Source organism: Phascolarctos cinereus, unplaced genomic scaffold, assembly GCF_003287225.1.
Source record: "Phascolarctos cinereus isolate Bilbo 61053 unplaced genomic scaffold, phaCin_HiC Scaffold_5;HRSCAF=322, whole genome shotgun sequence".
NCBI lineage: Eukaryota > Metazoa > Chordata > Mammalia > Diprotodontia > Phascolarctidae > Phascolarctos > Phascolarctos cinereus.
The window spans coordinates 273331585-273350529 of record NW_027555958.1 but is presented as its reverse complement, the minus strand read 5'-3'; the positions used below and the strand labels follow the sequence as shown (position 1 = coordinate 273350529).

At 36.0% G+C, this 18945-nt stretch overlaps 1 protein-coding gene across 3 annotated transcripts in view; it reads left to right on the top strand.

Annotated features, from left to right (window-relative positions):
- The window catches only part of CCDC57 (coiled-coil domain containing 57), a 260478-nt gene that overhangs the window by 17270 nt on the left and 224263 nt on the right, over nucleotides 1-18945 (top strand). For all 3 annotated transcript variants that reach the window (XM_021000950.2, XM_021000949.2, XM_021000948.2), the window contains exon 2: nucleotides 12774-13182. In XM_021000950.2, coding sequence (XP_020856609.1) covers nucleotides 12782-13182 — 401 coding nt within the window. In that variant the 5' untranslated portion in view covers nucleotides 12774-12781. The remainder of the gene's footprint in view (nucleotides 1-12773; nucleotides 13183-18945) is intronic.

Genomic DNA, 18945 nt, shown 5'->3' with positions numbered 1-18945 from the left:
TTAATACTGAGTCTTGTGCACATAATAGATTCCACTGATCCACCACTCTATTACTTACCCAGTACCCGATTGTTTTGATAATTGCCACATTATAATATAGTTTGAGATCTGGCATGGGTAGGCCACCTTCCTTCACATTTTTTTATTGATTCCTTTGATAATCTTGATTTTTTGTTCTTCCAGATGAATTTTGTTATTATTTTTCTATCTCTATAAAATGATTTTTGGGTAGTTTGATTGGTTTTGCACTGAATAATTAGATTCATTTAGGTAGAATTGTCATTTTTATTTTATTGGCTTAGCCTATCCAACAGTATCTTAATTTTAAAGGTAAGGAAACTGAGGCAGAGAGAAATTAAATTACTTGCTCAAAGTCACACAGCTGGTATGTGGCAGAACAGGGTGCAAGTGTGTTATAAGGAAAAGTGCCTTAAGCTTAGAGTCAGGAGAGATTCTGTTTTGAATACTGCTTCTAATACTTACTGTCTTTGTGTCTGGAGTCTTTACATTTCTGAGCCTCAGTTTTCTCGTCCATAAAATGAGAGTAATGATACCTGTAGTACATAATGATAGCTATAGAGGTTGGCCTCACTGCATTGCTGTGGAGATCAAATGAGATAATGTATATAAAATACTTTGCAAAGCTTTAAGTGCTAACATAAATACCAGTTTATAATAATTGGCAAGGAATTATGCAAAACTAGGCATTTTGATTCCAAATTCATTGTTCTTTACCACAACAGAATCTAGAAACTAGTCTTCTGCCTCCTAAACCCATACTTTTATTCACTAGATTCTTTTGAAACTGTGAATTGTAAGTGAAACTAGATTGAAATGATTTGTTAACTTCTCCTAAGAACTCTTTTTTTTTTAAATTTGCGAAGAAACTCCAGCTCTTGTTCCCCTTGGGCAAGGATGTTATTTAGTGCTACTTGTTATGTGACAACTACATGGAGAGAGATTGAGTCTAGAAATCTTAATTTATGATACTTAAAGTCCTTTAATTTGGGCCTGTGGAACTTCAGCAATAATCCTTTGCATTACCAAGATTACTAAAGTCAACAGGGTAGATTCTCAGCTCTGTGAGCCCAGGTATAAACTGTAAAGATGAGTTAACAAGCCAAGGATCATAGTCTGAATTCACCTCAGATTATATAAGTTCCTTGGAGCTGATGCTGTTTACCTTCATAGTTATTATTTTTATTGTTGTTTTATTTTTATACATGCCATCAAATCTGATATAAACTAATTTTCCAAATAGACTAACAGTAAGTTTATCCAACATTATTCTTTATTAACTGACACATGCTCATATACACATGCACACATATATGTCATATATACATATACAATGACATATGTAGTGGTGGTATTTCAAGTTCAGTTGAGGTAATATACATGTAAATATCTTGAAAAACATGAAGTATTGTGCAAATATAAGGTAGTATATAACACTGTGACTTAAAGATATTGTAAGATCCTGAGGTACAATACAAATACAATGGCATGAACATTTATTAAGTGCTATGTGCTAGGTTCAGTGCTAAGGACTGGAGATACAAATAAGAAAAAGACAATCCTTGCCTCCAAGGAGCTAACAGTTTAATGGGGGAAGATACTGCACAAAAGAAAGCTGAAATGTGTTTTCTGAATTATCAAAAGAAGATTAAAATGTGTTCATTTTAGTTTGTGTTATAGATTTTGCTATATTCTTGTTTTTTGAAAATTATAATTTTTGAGATGGTAAGCTTAATCAAAATACTCGATAATTGTATTAGCTAGAATACTTAATCTAAACTATTCTAAATAAAAGAATTTACTACTTGCTATAGTAATTGGAATAGAAATCTCAACGTGATATGTCAAAGGTTCAGAAGTGTTAGTACCTGAATTATTGGCAAAACAAGATAGATTTCTAGTTCTGCAAGCTAGTTAACTAGTGATTGTGAAAAGACTCCATTTGTTAAAGTTTTAGGAATGTGTGACAAAAGTTATAAAGAACCTTAGAGGCCATCTGGTACAACCGCCTCATTTTACAAATAATTTGAGGCCCAGAGAAGTTATGTGACTTGCTCAAGTTTACATAGTAATAATTAGAGGTGTAATTTTAACTCTAATTGCTTTACTTTGTGATTCCTTGATTTTCACTATCATTAGTTAAACTGTGATTAAATGAAGTTCTCAGAGGAATCAGTCAATTATTAAGTACTTAAAAATATTCAAAAGTGTGTCCAGCACAATACTAGGCACCAAATGGGGAATTATGAGTTATCAAATTTTTCTCTTAGTTAACTGAGGGCTTAGCAGAATTCTATGAGCGACATCTTCCCCTTGCCCCCAACCTCCTTTTAATGGTTTTAAGTTGTATTAATATACTTTTCTTGCTTAGCAAATACAATGTTGTAAAAAATTTATTTATCTTTGAGTTTCTTCTAGCATCCTAGGATCATCATTCTGAACATGAGTTGCCATTCCATAGTGTTATCCTAATCAGGAAAATGATTCACCTGAACTCAGGCAGAAACTGGGGTGGGGGAGGGAATGGGGGGTGGGTTTGTGTGCAGAAATAGTGACAACTACTGCCAAGCCTCACACAACTACCATCCTAATTCACTTCTCTCCTGGACTATTGTAAGTAGCCTCTTATTTGGTCTTCTTGACTCTGGGCTCTACTTCTCCAGCCCATCCTTCACACATCCTCTAAAGTGATTTTCCTAAAGAGCCAGTCTGACCCCATAATTCCCCTACTCAGTAAACTTCTAGTGGTTCCTTATTATACCTCTAGGATCGAATATAAACCCCCCTGTTTGGCATTCAAATGTCTTTATGACCTGGCCCCAAACTAGCTGTCCAGTCTTATTACTCCCCTTCCTTCTTACTGTTTCTCACACAAAACACACTGTCTCATGGTACTCTCCCCGCAAACTTGGAATGCCCCACCACCTTTCACCTCTCAGAATCCCTTCTACTTGAAGCCTTTCCTGATCTCCCCAGCTAATACTGTCTCCCCCTCCTCAATTCTACCCTCCTGCCCCTGAATGGTTCCCTCATTCCCATTATGTATTTATTTTGTTTTTTATATACTAATATATATGTGTATGCTGCTTTCTTAAAGAGAATGTAAGCTTCTTGATGGCAGGTACTGTTTAATTTTTGTGCTTGACACATAGTGGGCACTAAAGTAAAATTTATTGATTAATTGATAAATCCCCAGTGGAGGGAAAGCCATATAAAATGTCTTCATGGAAGAGTAGTGTACTGCAGGAACCTAATGTTAATAAGTGTGTTTCTGTTTGTTTTCCTTCGGAAGGTTCAATAATGCTTCAAGCTGACTGAAGTCTTGGGCATAGAGAACATGGGGGGTTTTATAGTGATAAATCTGTTACAAGATCTTTGATAGTGTGCTTTTGATAACATCTTCTGAAGCTTCTATTTTCTGGGGTGTGTCTGTGTCAGAGGTGAAGGGACCTTAACATACAATACTTTAGATACGGGAGCATGTTCTGTATCTGGGCTATATCACTACATTATTCTGTTTTATTAGCTTACAAAAGCAGAATATATAGCATGCACAACAGAAATAGTCAGCTGAGTAGAAAAACTTGAATCCACAGTGACAAATCTCACCAAAAAAACAGAAGAAAGGGTAACTAATTGGGAATGCAAATATGTGGAAGTGAAGGATAACCTGGAAGAAGAGAAGCAAAAAGCAATAACATTAAAGGAAAGCATGGTTGATATATCAGCAAAACCTTGATCTCAAAAACAGGATATGTAGAGAATAGTTAAGCATTACCAGCCTATCAGAAGAACATAGCGAGTAAAAAAATCTAAATACCATAATTCAGGAAATCATACAAGAAAACTTCCCTAGAACTTCTAAACGTAGAAAGCAAAGTGTTAATCAAAATAATCCGTGGATCATTTCCAGAAAAAATACTGTGCTGCAAATTCTAAAACACATAGTCTTTGAATTTAACAGTTCCATTGAGAAACAACAAATTCTGTAAGTGACCAGGAGAAAGACCTTCAAATATAAAGGAAAGGACATTTGAAAAACACAAGACTATTCTGCACATAATTGAAACTACAAGAGAGAATGGAATAACAGGTTCCAAAGAGCACTTTAGCTCAAGATATAGCCCAAGGTGACCTACCCTGAAAATCTGAGCCTAACCACAAATAAAAAAAAAAAAAAGATAGATGTGAGAAGACTTCCATGTCATGTGAGCATTTCTGTGATCCCCATGACCTCTCAAACTTCTCTAAAATAGAACTTAGGCACTAAATATAAAGTAACATTACCTGTTTCCAAGATCTAGGACACAAAGAAGCCAAAAGAAGATTAAACAAAAACAATCCTAAACCCTTGAACTGATTGCCTTTCACTGACCTGAGCTTACCCAATACCCTCCCTCACCTCCCACACTACCTTCAGCGAGGCTGTGCTTGCAGACCTAAAGACAGGACATACATTTACTACAAAATCCATGCCAATGCCTTAGTCTCCCCCTCCCTCTCTCTTTCCACTACCTGAAAACCAAGGCTCTAGGCTTTGGAAATTTACCCTGGTTGTGATAGGCAGCCATAGCTCAGACATCATCCAGGCAGCCATAGCCCCTCAGGAGCTGCTAGGACGATAACTCTGTAGCACTAGTGCTGAAAAGCTTTGAACTGCTGGTTGTGGTGCAGACAAATGTAGTACCAGTAGAGTTGGAGTCAGGCCAGCAACTCTTTAATGTTCACAGAGCTTGTGCTGGGGACAGCCCTGTAGCACCAGTGCTGGAAAGCCCTAAACTTTGCTAGGGCAAAGAACTAAGGGACAGAAGAAATGGGGCAGGACACTGTGTGTGTGTGTGTGTGTGTGTGTGTGTGTGTGTGTGTGTGTGTGTTTGGGGGGTTGTATAGCATTCCACCAAGTCTGAGGGAAAGGGCACAGCATCCAGTTGGGGCTAGTTCTGACCACCCGAAAGTCAGTTGAGGTAGAGATTTAGGCTTGTGAACAGTGAATTGATCAGTGTGGAAGGCTGAGATGCTTCCAGATCCAGGCCCCAAAGAAATCACGATTACAGAGGAAGGAGTCGAAAATGGATGGGTGGGGGGATGACTAAAATTACCAAAGAATTCAGGAAGAAAAGAAACTCAAAGACCTTGAACATTAGCAGATAATCAGTAGGAAAAACTAACAATAGAAGGAAATCTAGATAGAGTAAATAATTTCAGGCATTTATGAATAAATACTATAATGGAAAGGAAAATGATCTTATGCTTGGTGAGACAGAGAACCCTGTGGAGAATGTAGAACTACAACATGCTATTCCTGAATGGTTCAAAAGAGAAATGAGATACTGAGAGCAGAATTTAAGTTCCACAGAGCAAAAATAATGTACAGAATAGAAAAATTGGAACCTGCAATGGCAAGCCTCACCAAAAAAACAGAAGAGAGAATAATAGATTGGGAATACAAATATGCAAAATTGAAGGACAATCTAGGAGAAACAAAAAGCAATAACATTAAAAGAAAATATGCTCACGATGCAAGCAAAACAGGCTAATCTCAAAGATGATGAATGGAGACAAACTAAAAATTGTAAGTCTCCCACAAGAACACATCAGGACAAAAAAACCTTAATACTAACTGCCCAGAACTTTTGAACAGAAAAAGTGAAATTCCATTTGAAAGAATTCACAGATAACAACCTCTTTAAAAAAAAAAACAACCCTGCAAACTCCCAGACATATAGTGGTTCAAAAATTCAATTCAGAAACAATTTCTGCAAATGATCAGGAGAGAGACTTGTAACTACAAAGGAAAGGCCATTCAAATAACAAGACTATTCTGTACCCACTAGAAAACATAAGCAAGAATGGAATAATGAATTCTGATGAGCAATGGAACCCAAGATATAGCCCAGAGTGATCTACCCTGCAGATCTGAGCTTAACCATACAAGACAAAAGATATATATTCAACAATGAAAAAAGATGGACATTCAGTAAAAAAAAAAAAAGAGGCATTTGAAACATTACTAACAAAGAAAACCAGACTGAATTGACAGTAGCAGCTTTTGGAGATCTCAGCCTACAGACAAGGAGGAGGACAGACAGCTGGTCAGAAGGAGATTATAGGGGACTCTTTGCTGGTGCAGAACTCTGTTGCACTGCTTATATGAGGTTGCAGTTCCAGAGTGAGGAGGAGTATTAACAGGACCAGGGAACCTGGTCACAATTCCAGGGTTGAAAAGAATGCTCACAGAGCAGAGCATAGGCTGGGAGAGCAGTGACCGCAGCTCTACTTAGATCATACCACTTTGGAAGAACTTACAGTCCCCCAGAACTATCTCTGAAAACAGCACAGAAAACCTGAAGCGAGGGACAGTGCCCCTCCACCCGAGTTGGGAAATAGGCTGAAAAATTAGTAAACAATTAAAAAAAGAAACTTATCATGTAAAGTTACTATCATGATAGGAAGATCAAAACACAGACTCAGAAGACAACAAAATCAGAACAACCACATGCAAAGCTTCAAAGAAAAATATGAGAGGAAAGTGACAAATACTGGAGGGGATGTGGGAAAGTTGGGACACTAATTTATTGTTGGTGGAACTGTGAACTGGTCTAGCCATTTTGGACAGTAATTTAAATTATGCCCAAAAAGTCATAAAACTGCTCATACCCTTTGACCTAGCAACACCACTATTAGATCTATTTCCTAAAATAGGGAAAAAAGAAAAGAAGCTGTATGTTCTAAAGTATTTATAGCAGCTCTCTTTGATGGCAAAGAACTGGAAATTGTGAGGATGCCCATCAGCTGGGTAATAGCTAACCAAATTGTGGTATATGATTGTGATGGGATACTACTATACTATAAGAAATTATGAGTTCTTTCATTTTAGAAAAACATGGAAAAACTTGCACTAAATGATGAAGAGCAAAACTTAACAGAACCAAAAGAAAGTCATATGCAGTAATAGCAATATCGTTTTAAGAACAACTTTCAGTCAAGTAATTTTGACTGTTATAAATAGCCAAATTAACTACAAAGGACCTATGAAGGAAGATGCTATCTGCATCCAGAGAAAGAACTGATAAATAGAAGTATGTATGGTATGAATTTACACACACACACATATATACATATTTGTATCTAATGGTAGCTATCTTGGGGGAAAAGGAGGGAAAAAAGTTACATGTTAACTTTAAAAATGCTAGAAAGGAAAAGCAAGTTGTATGTAATAGATTTGCAGTTTCACATGCAAAAAAAATTTTTGAAAAACAAATTAACAGCAACTAAATGATATAACAAAACAAATGTATTTGGATGACAATACAAGAAACAAAAACATTAGATTGGCTGGGATATCAAAAGATTTTTTAAAAAAAGATTTATTATGTATTTCCTGCCCACCTCCCCCCCCCAAAAAAAAAAAAAAGAATTCTGAAGGAAAGATGTAGCCAAGGTCTGGGGATTTGACCTGTCAGAGGAGGTAAAAACTGGCATAAGAATCCTCAAAAAATGATTTGTACTGTTATTCATACTATACTATTCATAGAAGCTGCAAAGAGCTTGTATTCTATCAGGAGGTTTAATATGAAGAACAGTATTATACCTAAGTGCCCAGTAGAATGCTTTGCACAATTTTAGTGTTTAATAAATATTTGTTAAATGGAGGTAAAAAAGGAAAAATGTGAATTGGTCTCAGGTCCCCCAAAAAAGAATTCCTGGAAGAGCTCAAAAAGGATTTAAAAAATAAAATAAGAGAAGTAGAGGGGAAATTTGGAAAAGAAATGGGAGGGATGCTAGAAAATCGTGAAAAAAGAGTCAATAGGTTGGCAAAGGAGGCGCAAAAAAAATTTCTGAAGTAAATAATATCTTAATAACATAATAGGTCAAAGGGGGAAAGAGACACAAAAATCCAGTAGAGAGAACTCCTTAAAAAGCAGAATTGGCCATATGGGAAAACAGGTACAAAATTTACTGAAGAAAATAACTCCCTAAAAAGTAGAATTGGCCCAGTGGAAAAGGAGGTACAAAAACCTCACTGAAGACATTAATTCCTTAAAAGTTAGAATTGGGCAACTGGAAGCTAAGGACTACATGAGAGATTAAGAAAAAAACAAAAGAATGAAAAAATGAAAAAGAATGTGAAATATATCTCACTGGAAAAGTATCTGACTTAGAAGATAGATTTAGGTGAGATAATTTAAGAATTATTGGACTACCTGAAAGCCATGATAAAAAAAACAAACAAACCCAGACATCGTAATTCAAGAAATTATTAAGAAAAACTGCTCTGATATCCTGGAAGCAGAGGGTAAAATAGAAATGGAAAGAATCCACTGATTACCTCCTGAAATAGTTCCCTAAATGAAAACTTCCAGAAATATTATAGTCAAATTCCAGAGCTGTCAGGTTAAGGAGAAAATATTGTAAGTAGCCAAAAAGAAGCAATTCAGATATCGTGGAGCCACAGTCAGGATCACACAAGATTTAGCAGCTTCTACATAAAAGGATCAGAAGGCCTGGAATATGATATTCCAGAAGGCAGAGGAGCTAGGATTACATCCGAGAACACCTACCTAGCAAAACTGAGTGTAATCCTTCAGGGGAAAAAATGGGTATTCAATGAAATAGAGGACTTTCAAGCATTCCTGGTGAAAAGACTGGAACTGAATAGAAAATTTGACTTTTACATGCAAGACTCAAGAGAAACATAAAAAAGTAAACAGGAAAAAGAATTTATAAGGGATTCAATAAAGTTAAACTGTTTACATTCCTGTATGGGATGATGATACTTGCCTAAGAACTTTCTCATCATTAGGGCAATTGGAAGAAATATACATAGGCAGAGGGCACAGATGTGAACTGACTATGATGGGAAGGTATTTTAAAAATACAAAATTAAGGGGTTAAAAAGAGGACTACAGTGGGAGATGGGGGAAGGGGGGAGTTGAATGGGGTAAATTATCTCCCATAAAAGAGGGAAGGAAAAGCTTTTACAGTGGAGGGGAAGAAAGGAGAGTGACAGGCGACACTTGAACCTTATTCTTATTAGAATTGGCTCAGAGAGGTAATAACATATACACTCAGCTGGGTATAGAAATCTGTCTTACCCTACAGGGAAGTAGGAGAGGGAAAGGAAAGGGGAGGGGCTGATAGAAGGAAAGGCAGATTTGGGGAGATGGTGGTAAGAAGCAAAGTTTGGGGAAGGACAGGGTGAAAGAGAAAGATAAACAGGAAAAATAAGATAGAAGAAAATACACAAGTAACCATAACTGAAAAAAATTTTGCAGCAAGTTTTTGTGAGTAAGGCTTCATTTTCAAATATATAGAGAACTGAGTTAAATTTTTAAGAATGCAAGTCATTTCTTAATTGATAAGTGGTCAAAGGATATCAACAGGCAATTTCCAGATGAAATAATCAAAGCTATCTAAAGTCATATGAAAAAATTCTCTAAATCGCTAACAATTAGAGAAATACAAATTAAAACAAGGTACTACCTCATACGTATCAGATTGGCTAATATGATAGAAAAGGAAAATCACAAATGTCAGAGGGGAGATGGAAAATTGGAACACTAAAGCACTATTAGTAGAGTTGTGAACTGGTCCAGCTGTTCTGGAGAGCAATTTGGAACTGTGTTCCAAATGCTGTAAAACCATGTATATACCCTTTGATGCAGCAATACCACTACTAGGTTTGTATCCCAAAGAGATTAAATAAAAAGGAAAGGGATCTATATGTATATAAATATTTATAGCAACTCTTTTTGTTGTGGCAAAGGATTGGAAATTGAGAAGATATCCATCAGTTGGGACAATGGCTGAACAAGTTGTGGTATATGATTGTAATGGAATACTGTTATGCTGTAAGAAATGACTAGTAGGGTGCTTTCAGAGAAACCTGGGAAGATATATATGAACTGATGGAATGTGAAGTGAGCAGAAACAGGAGAACATTGTACACAGTAACAGCAATATTGCATGATAAAGAACAACTGTGAATGATTTAGCTATTTATTCTCAGCAATACAATAATCTAAGACCATTTTGAAGGACTTACAATGAAATGTGCTGTCTACCTCCAGAGGAAGAACTGATGGAATCTGAAAGAAGATTGTAAAAAAATATATAATAGTTAGAAATTTTTTTAAAATGACCGTCAAACACTTCATAGAGACATAGCAAACAAATGTAAAAATTCAAAAGTAATAAATATATCCTTTATAGACCATAATGTAATAATAGTAATTGGTTCAGGGAACACAGACACAGTCAAAAGGATACAGATACAAATAGAGACTTAATAATAAAATCCTAAGTAATAAGTAGGCAAAAGACTAAATCATAGAAATAATGGAGAAATTTATATGAAAGAAATTATAACAATGAAACAACATACAAAAATTGCTGGGATGATTTAAAGTAGTTCTTGAAGAAATATCCCTAGAAATATATATTAACAAAATAGGAAAAGAGAGAATTAATTACCTCAATATGCATTTTTTTTTAAAATTAGGAAGCCAAGAAATAAATCAACCTAGAATGATCACAAGGCAGCTAGATGGCACAGTAGGTAGAGTTCCTGGCTTAAAGTCAAGAAGATTCATCTTCCTGAGTTCCTATCTGGCCTCAGATGTATACTAGCTCTGTGACCGTAGGCAAGTCACTTAATCCTGTTTGCCTCACTTTCTTCATCTATAAAATGAGGTGGAGAAGGAAATGGCAAAGCACTCTAGTATCTTTGCCAAGAAAACCCCAAATGGGGTCATGAAGAGTCACACTGAACAACTGAACAACAACAATAAAATAAACACAAAAGAACAAATATTAAAAACTAGAGAAGAAATAAACTGGACCTCCCCCCTGCCAAGGAAACTCTTTAGAAATGATAAATAAAACTGAAAACTCGTTCTTTGAAAACACTAATAAAATTGATAAACCTTTAGCCAGTCCAATTAAAAAGAGGACAGTAAATCTAATTAACAAAATAGCAGATGAGCAAAGTAAAATCACAATAAAACAAGAAGAAAAAAAGTTATCACAACTTATTATGCAGTTATATGCTAACAAAACTCAGAACATGAGAGAAATAGAATAGCCTCAAAAGTAAAGTATTCAAACATACAGAAGACCAAATAGAGATCTGAAATAACCCAATCTTAGAAAGCGAAATAGAAAGGAAATACAATTTAAAGGGATTACCAAAGAAAAATGTTTCCTGGTCCTGTCAGACTTCTAAAGGGGAACAGGGAAAAGGGAACAAGCATTTATTAAGCACTTACTATATGCTGGAACTGTGCTAAATGCTTTACAAATATCTCATTTGAACCTCACAACAACCCTGGGAGGAAACTGCAGTTACTTCCCTAGGGTGACACAGCTAGTATTGACCAAATTTGAACTCTAGTATTCTTAACTCCAAGCCCAGCACTTGATCCTCTGTGCCAACTAGCACAGCTGTTAATTGTTAAAGAACAATTAATAGCTATACTACACAAATTCTCAAAAACTGAGAAAGAAGGAACTCTTTGAGATTCGTTTCCTGAGACACATATAGTCCTAATATCTAAAGTGGGGGAAGACAAAGCACAGAAGGAGAAATATAGACCAATATTGTCGATGAATATTGATTCAATAATTTTAAATGTGTATTGTAAATAGACAATAGTGATTTATCCAAGAAATCATTCACTGTAACAGGCCTGGAGTCAAGAAGATCTGAATTAAATCTAGTCTCAAACATTTTAGTAGCTGTGTAACTCTGGATAAGTCATTTAACTTTGGTCTTCCTTGGTCTCTCTTTTGTAAAATGGAGGTAGTAATATCACCTTTCCTTCTAGGGTTGTTGTAAGGATCAAATGAGATAATTTATGTAAAGTGCTTATTATAGTGCCTGGCACATAATAAGTGCTTAATATATGCTTATTCCATTAATCAGTGAAAATTGATGCAAAGTTTTTTCTTCTTTTGTTTTAGTATATTATTATTTTTTCAATTAACAAGTATTTTAAAAAATCAATTTGTCTCTCCCACTACCCCACCCCCACTGTACAAATAAAAAACTACTAACCCCTCAAATAAATCTGTCAATACATATCTGCATAGTCCAGTAAAAAAAACAAACAAATCCACATTGGCCATATCTGAAAATGTTTCTTTTTGCAGGAAGTTAGTGGCTTGTTTCATCTTTATTCTTTTAGACTTCTGGTTTATCATTACATAAATCGGAATTCTAAAGCCTTTCAGAGTTGGGTAACAGTAACTTCAGCAAAGTAACAGGATTTAAAATAAATACACAAAAATATCAGCATTTCTATATATGACCAACAAAACCCAGGAGAAAGAGATCATTAGTAACGTTAGAGAAATCACTTTTGATTGAGTGATGAGGTCAGAAGCCAGATTACAGTTAGTTTAGAAGTAAGAGGATAGGAAGTAGAAGCAGTAACTATAATTGACTTTTTCCAAGGAGTTAAAATTAGTAAAGTAGGAGGGCTATAAAACAGCAGCTAGCAGGGATGGTGGAATCTAGTAAGGATTTTTTTATGAGATTGGAGAGACTAGGACATTATTGAAGGCAGCTAGGAAGGAACCAATATATAATGAGGGACTAGAGGTTATATTGGGAGAGAAGGGAATGATAGTGGGGGAATTCTTATTGGAGGTGATAGTAATATATGTATGTATACATAAGGATTCACCTTGGGGAAAATAGTGGCAGAAAATTCCCAAAGGCGGATCCCTGATACTTTTCCCTTTCTCTACTATAGATTCTACAATGCTACCGCAGGAGAAAGAACTAGATGAACTGTTGGCTTGTAAAAAAGAAGAGTGGAAAACACTACAGGCCCTACGAGCTCAACTGCAAGAAACAGCCCTACAGGATGCTCAGCGGCAGCTCCAGGAAGCAAAAGAGAAGCTCAGTCAATTGAAAAAGGACTTTACCTATAACTTGCAGGTCCTAGAAGAACGGGACTGTGAGCTGGAGCGTTATGATGCTACCTTTGCCCAAACTAGTATGTTGGAGGAAGCTAGAAAGGCAGAGGTGAGTGAGCTCAAGATAGAAGTGGCCAAGCTAAAGCAAGCTATTGCCAAGGAAACCAGGAAACGAGAGGAACTGCAGCAGCTTTATCAGCACCGACTGCAGGAGCATCGCCTAGAGCTGGAGCAGATACACAGGTAAGGGAGCCCTTCCCTCTAAAATGGGTAGAAACAGCCCTCTAAAGAAGATAAATCTAGCTAGGGTAAGGATGATTCTCTTTGGGATATTTTCGTATAGATAACTGCCATTAAATGTCTTTCCCAGGATGTGATATAACTGTGACATTCATAAGGATGGAAGGAAGGAAACAGGCATTTATTAAGCATCTACTATATATGCCAAGCTTTATGAATAAAAAATCATATGCTTTGCAAATATAATCTCATTTGATCCTCATAACAACCCTCAGAAGTAGGTGCTATTATTATCTCCATTTTACAATTGAGGAAACTGAGGCAGAGGTTAAATGACTTCCTTGGAGTCACAGAAGTATTAAGTGTTTGAGGTTAGATTTGAACTTAGATCTTTTTTACTCCAGACCCAGCCCTCTATCCCCTGTTCCGTTTAGCTTCTTCTAGGCATGCCTTTAGGTCTAACTAAATCATTGGAAATTAGATAGGATTAAGAATTTATTAATCCCTATTCCATAGTTTGTTGGTTTAAGCTGTCTCACATGAGAAAAATGTTATTCACATGCAAAGTGGATTTGGTCAAAATTATTACTTAAATTTGTTGTTGGACAGAATTTAATATATTTTGCCTATTAAAAATATAATTGCTTACTGCAACCTTGATGCTTATTCTTCATAACATGTAATCACATGGAATTTTAGAGTTAGAAGCAGCCATAGAGATCTTCTAGTTCAGTGCTCTCATTTTATAATTAAGGATACATGTCCAGAGAAGTTACTCACCAACAAATTTTTCTATAAATATCAAGAGTGCCAATGTCTTCCAGTTACCTAGATTTACAACCTCTATGTCACTCTCATATAGCTATTTGCCCAGCTGTTTGCCTTCTCACTATCTCTCACCACACATATTCAGTCAGTTATCAGATTATGTCATTTCTGTCTCCACATTATCTTTTGCGTATATATTCTAAATATTCTAGGTAAGTACAGGCATACCTTGTAGATAGTGTGGATTTGGTTCCAGACCACTACAATAAAGCAAATATCCCAATAAAGCAAGTCATGCTGATTTTTTGATTTCCTAGTGCATATAAAAGTTATGTTTATACTGTACTAAAGTCTATTAAGAGATACTGTTACATCTAAAACATGCATTAATTTAAAAATACTTTATGGCTAAAAAAATGCTAATGATCATCTGATTCTTCAGCGAGTCATACTCTTTTAGAGGATGGGAGGTCTTGCCTTGATGTTGATGGCTGCTGACTGATCAGGGTGGTGGTTGCTGAAGGTTGGGTTGGCTGTTGGCAATTTCTTAAAATAAGGTAACAATGAAGTTTGCTGCGTTCATTGCCTTTTCCTTTCACGAAAGATTTCTCTGTAGCATGTGGTGCTGTTTGATAGCATTTTACACAGAGTAGAACTTCTTTCAAAATTGAAGTCAGTGCTGTCAAATTCTGCTGCTGCTTTATTATCTAAATGTATGTAATATTCTTCAGTATGGTGCTGTCTTAGGGAATAGGGAGGCCCTAGGAGAGGGAGAGAAGACTACAGAGCAGCAAGTCGGTGGAGCAGTGAAAATACCCACAGTGTTTATTGATTAAGTTCATCGTCTTATATGGGTACTGTTTGTGGCACCTCAAAACAACTACAGTAGTAATATAAAAGATCACTGATCACAGATCACCATAACAGATATAGTAATAATTATGAAAGAGTTTTAAATATTTAAAAAATTACCAAAATATGACACAGAGGCATGATGGGAGCACATGCTGTTAGAAAAATGGTGCTGCTAAACTTGCTCCGTGCAGGGTTGCTACAGTCCTTCATTTTGTAAAAAAAAAATGCAGTATCTGTAAAACATAATAAAGGGAAGCACAATAAAAGGAGGTATGACTGTACTAGTGCCAGTCTTCTGAAGCCAATCATTTATTTATACCACTACATATACCGTGCTACCTCTATATACTAGTGCACTTTAAAGTAGTGATTTATTTTAATATTTTTTCAGATAATTTCAGTTATTTCACAAAAATAAATTATATTTTGGTTAGTTTATTTACTGAAACAAATGTGAAGTCGTAAGATGAATATTTTATCTTAATAGGTTAATTGCAAATACTAATATTTCCCTGTGTTGTATTATACAACTGTATCAAACTCAGAAATTTTAAATTATTAAATTTATTTACTAAAAACCACATGTATTCTGGATGTTTTTCTTCAACAGAAATACTTATATAAGGCAGAATTGCCAATTTAACTTACGAAACTTCAGTTATTATGCATTGGACCAAAAGAAAAGAAAGAAAAATGACAACTGAATCCTGCTATTTTACCCAATGCCCTAGAAGAAGCATGAGAAGGGAGCCTAGAAATCTGCTCTTCCTTTAATTCTTCTCATTTCACATGCTACTTATGTAGTGTGAACATATTACTTGATAAGTGGGATTCTAGAATCTCCTCTTCTTCATACAGAGATGGTCTATTTGTTCTATTTAAGCTGTAAGTACTAATGAGAGGGTCAGCCTTAGTTAGATTTTTTAGCCTCCTGGGTCACATAGAAAGCTCCTGCTATGTTTTCTTTGACTACCTTGTATCCTGTCTTGTCTAATGGTGAAGTAGGAAAAAGAAATAGTTGTGTGACGTTGTGACCACCCTTTGATAAAATCACATCTTTGAGTGAAGTCCTTTCAAGAGTATTTTTTTCTCTTATCATGTTTTCCTGCCAGCTAACTCTTTAGCTATTTTTGTTTTCTTCTATTTCAGTGGAAGTCATAGAGTCCTCTCTTCTGATCATTAGTTTAGCTAGGTATGTAAAAATTAAAATTGATGCTCAGTTGTTTCCATAGCAGTCATCTCAGATCAGTTTGCCTTCTGATATAGACCACTTTCTTTTTTAAAAGGCCTTAACCTCTTTCCAGCTACAATTTTTTTCATTTAAAATTTTTATTGACAGATTTTGCTTTTACTTCACCTTTTCTGAATCATCATTTCTCTCCCCCATCCCTTATCCAAAAAGACATAACCAAACTGAGAAGGAAAGTTATAGGGATTAGACTTGTGATTTCACTGACATAGAAATCTCCTAAATGCAGAAATTCTTCTTGCCCTCCAGTGCAGTTTGGCACCTTCTCTGCAACATAGAATCTTTTTTTTAAAATATAATTTTATTTTTTCCCCCAGTTACATGTAAAGACATTTTTTAACGTTCATTTAAAAAATTTTTTGAATTCCAAATTTTTCTCCCTCCCTTCCTCACCTTTCCCCTCCATGAAATAGTAAGCAACTTGATAGAGGTTATTCATGTTCAATAATGCAAAACCTATTACCGTATTAGTCATGTTGTGAAAGAAGACACAGACTCAAAGGGAAGAAGAACATGAAGAAAATTTAAAAAGTGAAAAATAGTGTGCTTCAATCTGCATTCAGACTTCATCAGTCCTTTCTCTGGAGAGGGATAGCATTTTTCATGAGTCCTTTGGAATTGTCTTGAATCATTGTATTGCTGAGAATAGCTAAGTCATTCACGGTTGATCATCATAAAATATTGCTATTACTGTGTACAGTGTTCTGTTTCTGCTCACTTCACTTTGCATCAGTTCATATAAGTCTTTTCAAAGGTTTTTCTGAAATCTGCCTGCTCATTATTTCTTATAGCACAGTAATATTCCGTTATAATCATATACCACAACTTAATCAGCCGTTCCCCAACTGATGGGCTCCCCTCAATTTCCAATTCTTAGTCACTACAAAAAGAGCTGCTATAAATATTTTTGTAGAAATAGGTTCTCTCTCCTCCCCTCCGCCCTTTAAAACCCCTTTCGGATACAGACCTAGTAGTTTTGCTGGATCAAAGGGATGTACAATTTGCTGGCCCTTTGGGCATAAAAATGACAATTCTTCTCCCTAAGCTAATTTACTTACTCAGTGCCATACCAACCAAACTACCAAAATATTATTTTATAGAGCTAGAAAAAAATAACAAGATTCATTTGAAAAACAAAAAGTCCAGAATGTCAAGGGAATTAATGAAAAGAAATGCTAGGGAAGGTGGCCTTGCCCTTCCAGACCTTAAATTGTGTTATAAAGCAGAAATCATCAAAATTACTTGGTTTTGGCTAAGAAATAGAGTGATGGATCAGTGGAATAGGTTAGGTATGCAAGACACAGTAGTCAATGACTATAGTAATCTACTCTTTGATAAACCCAAAGACCCCAGCTTCTGGGATAAGAACTCACCATTTGACAGAAAGTGCTGGGAAAACTGGAAATGTTGCTGTTTTTGTATAAATTGTTCTCCTTGTTTTGCTTGCTTTATACCAACATCCAGTATTTTCTCAAGTCATCACTTTTGTCATTTCTAATGTTGTATTCACATACCATAGTTTGTTTAGCCATTCTGCGGTTGTCTGAGAGGCAATCCTTTTAGATTCCAATTCTTTTCTTCCCCTCACCCCCACCCCCTTTCAATCTCTTCTTCAGGATTAGGAAAATTATTTTGCTTGTAGCTATTTCCTCCTAGATATTATTCTCCCTTTTTTTCCCCTTCTGAATCTTTGCTTGTAATTGTTAATTATTCCTTCTTTTAGGGGATTGTTAGATTTTAAGTATTTTTTTTCTAGTCTGTGTTTTCTTTGATTTACTTATCTCTCTAGCTTTTAGTTCCAGAATTGAGGATTTGTGCCAGGTTCAGGCTGTACCTCCAGCTGAGTTTTTTGGGTAATGTGCTCAGAATTACCCTGGGTCCTTTGGGTTCCCGCCCCACTCTCTGCCTTCCTGAGTCAGCCCCCTCTGGAACTTTGAGGTTCAGAGCTCTGAGTCTTTAGGACCCTCTCTGATGTCTCAGAACTGAGTGTTAGGGACATCAGAGCCCCTTGGCCTGGGTGGTCCTTGTCTGAGCACTGCGCTGATTGTTTCCCAGCCTTTCCATGGTTACCATTATGGGGCTTTCTGAGAGGAACCCTCCACTCTTGCTGCCTGGAGACAATTAGCCTCACAGGTTACACATGTTTCAGGGGGAAGGGAGGGAAGCATACCTGCATTGTCACTGTCTCTGCTGACTGGTCTATTACTACCCAGAAACCTATGGACTTCTGGGTTTTTTGTGAGGTTTTTTTTTCCCCCCATAGTTTTGCAGTTGGAGAAGTCTCTCAATTGATTTCATTATTCAATCTAGCTCAAACTTTAGGGTTTTTCTAGAGTAAGTATATTAGAGCTGGGCAGTCTTTCTCCCAATTTAGGTTAGAAGTCTCACTATTTCCTAGTGCCCATGTTATGTGAATCACAAATACTTTGTCAGTTTAATGATATTGTTTAATATTATCCAGTTTAGATTTTTGTAGAGCCACCTTGTGGCTAGATAATTTAACTACAATTGGTGTTTCAAATTTTCTACTTGTGAATGACCCTCACATAAGAACAGTACAACCATTAGAACAAGAGCTGGAGCATTTGACCACTAGAGTCCTCCCAGTTCAGCTGCTGTCTCCAGAACAACTAATCTTTTGCTAGACCTGCCCACTGAGGCTAAGATGTATTACTAATCTATTGAGCTGGAATTGATAAGGCTATTTTCCATAAAAACAATATTATCAATGAGGATTAGGTTCTATAATTGCATTACATAATGAGTTAAACAGATTTTTTGGGTTAACCTGGATACCTAATCCTCATTCATAACTTTTTTCCCCCCTTGTGTTCCAAATTCCAAACAACTGATTTTTGATCGAAATTTTGGAATGTAACCCATTCATAAGTTCA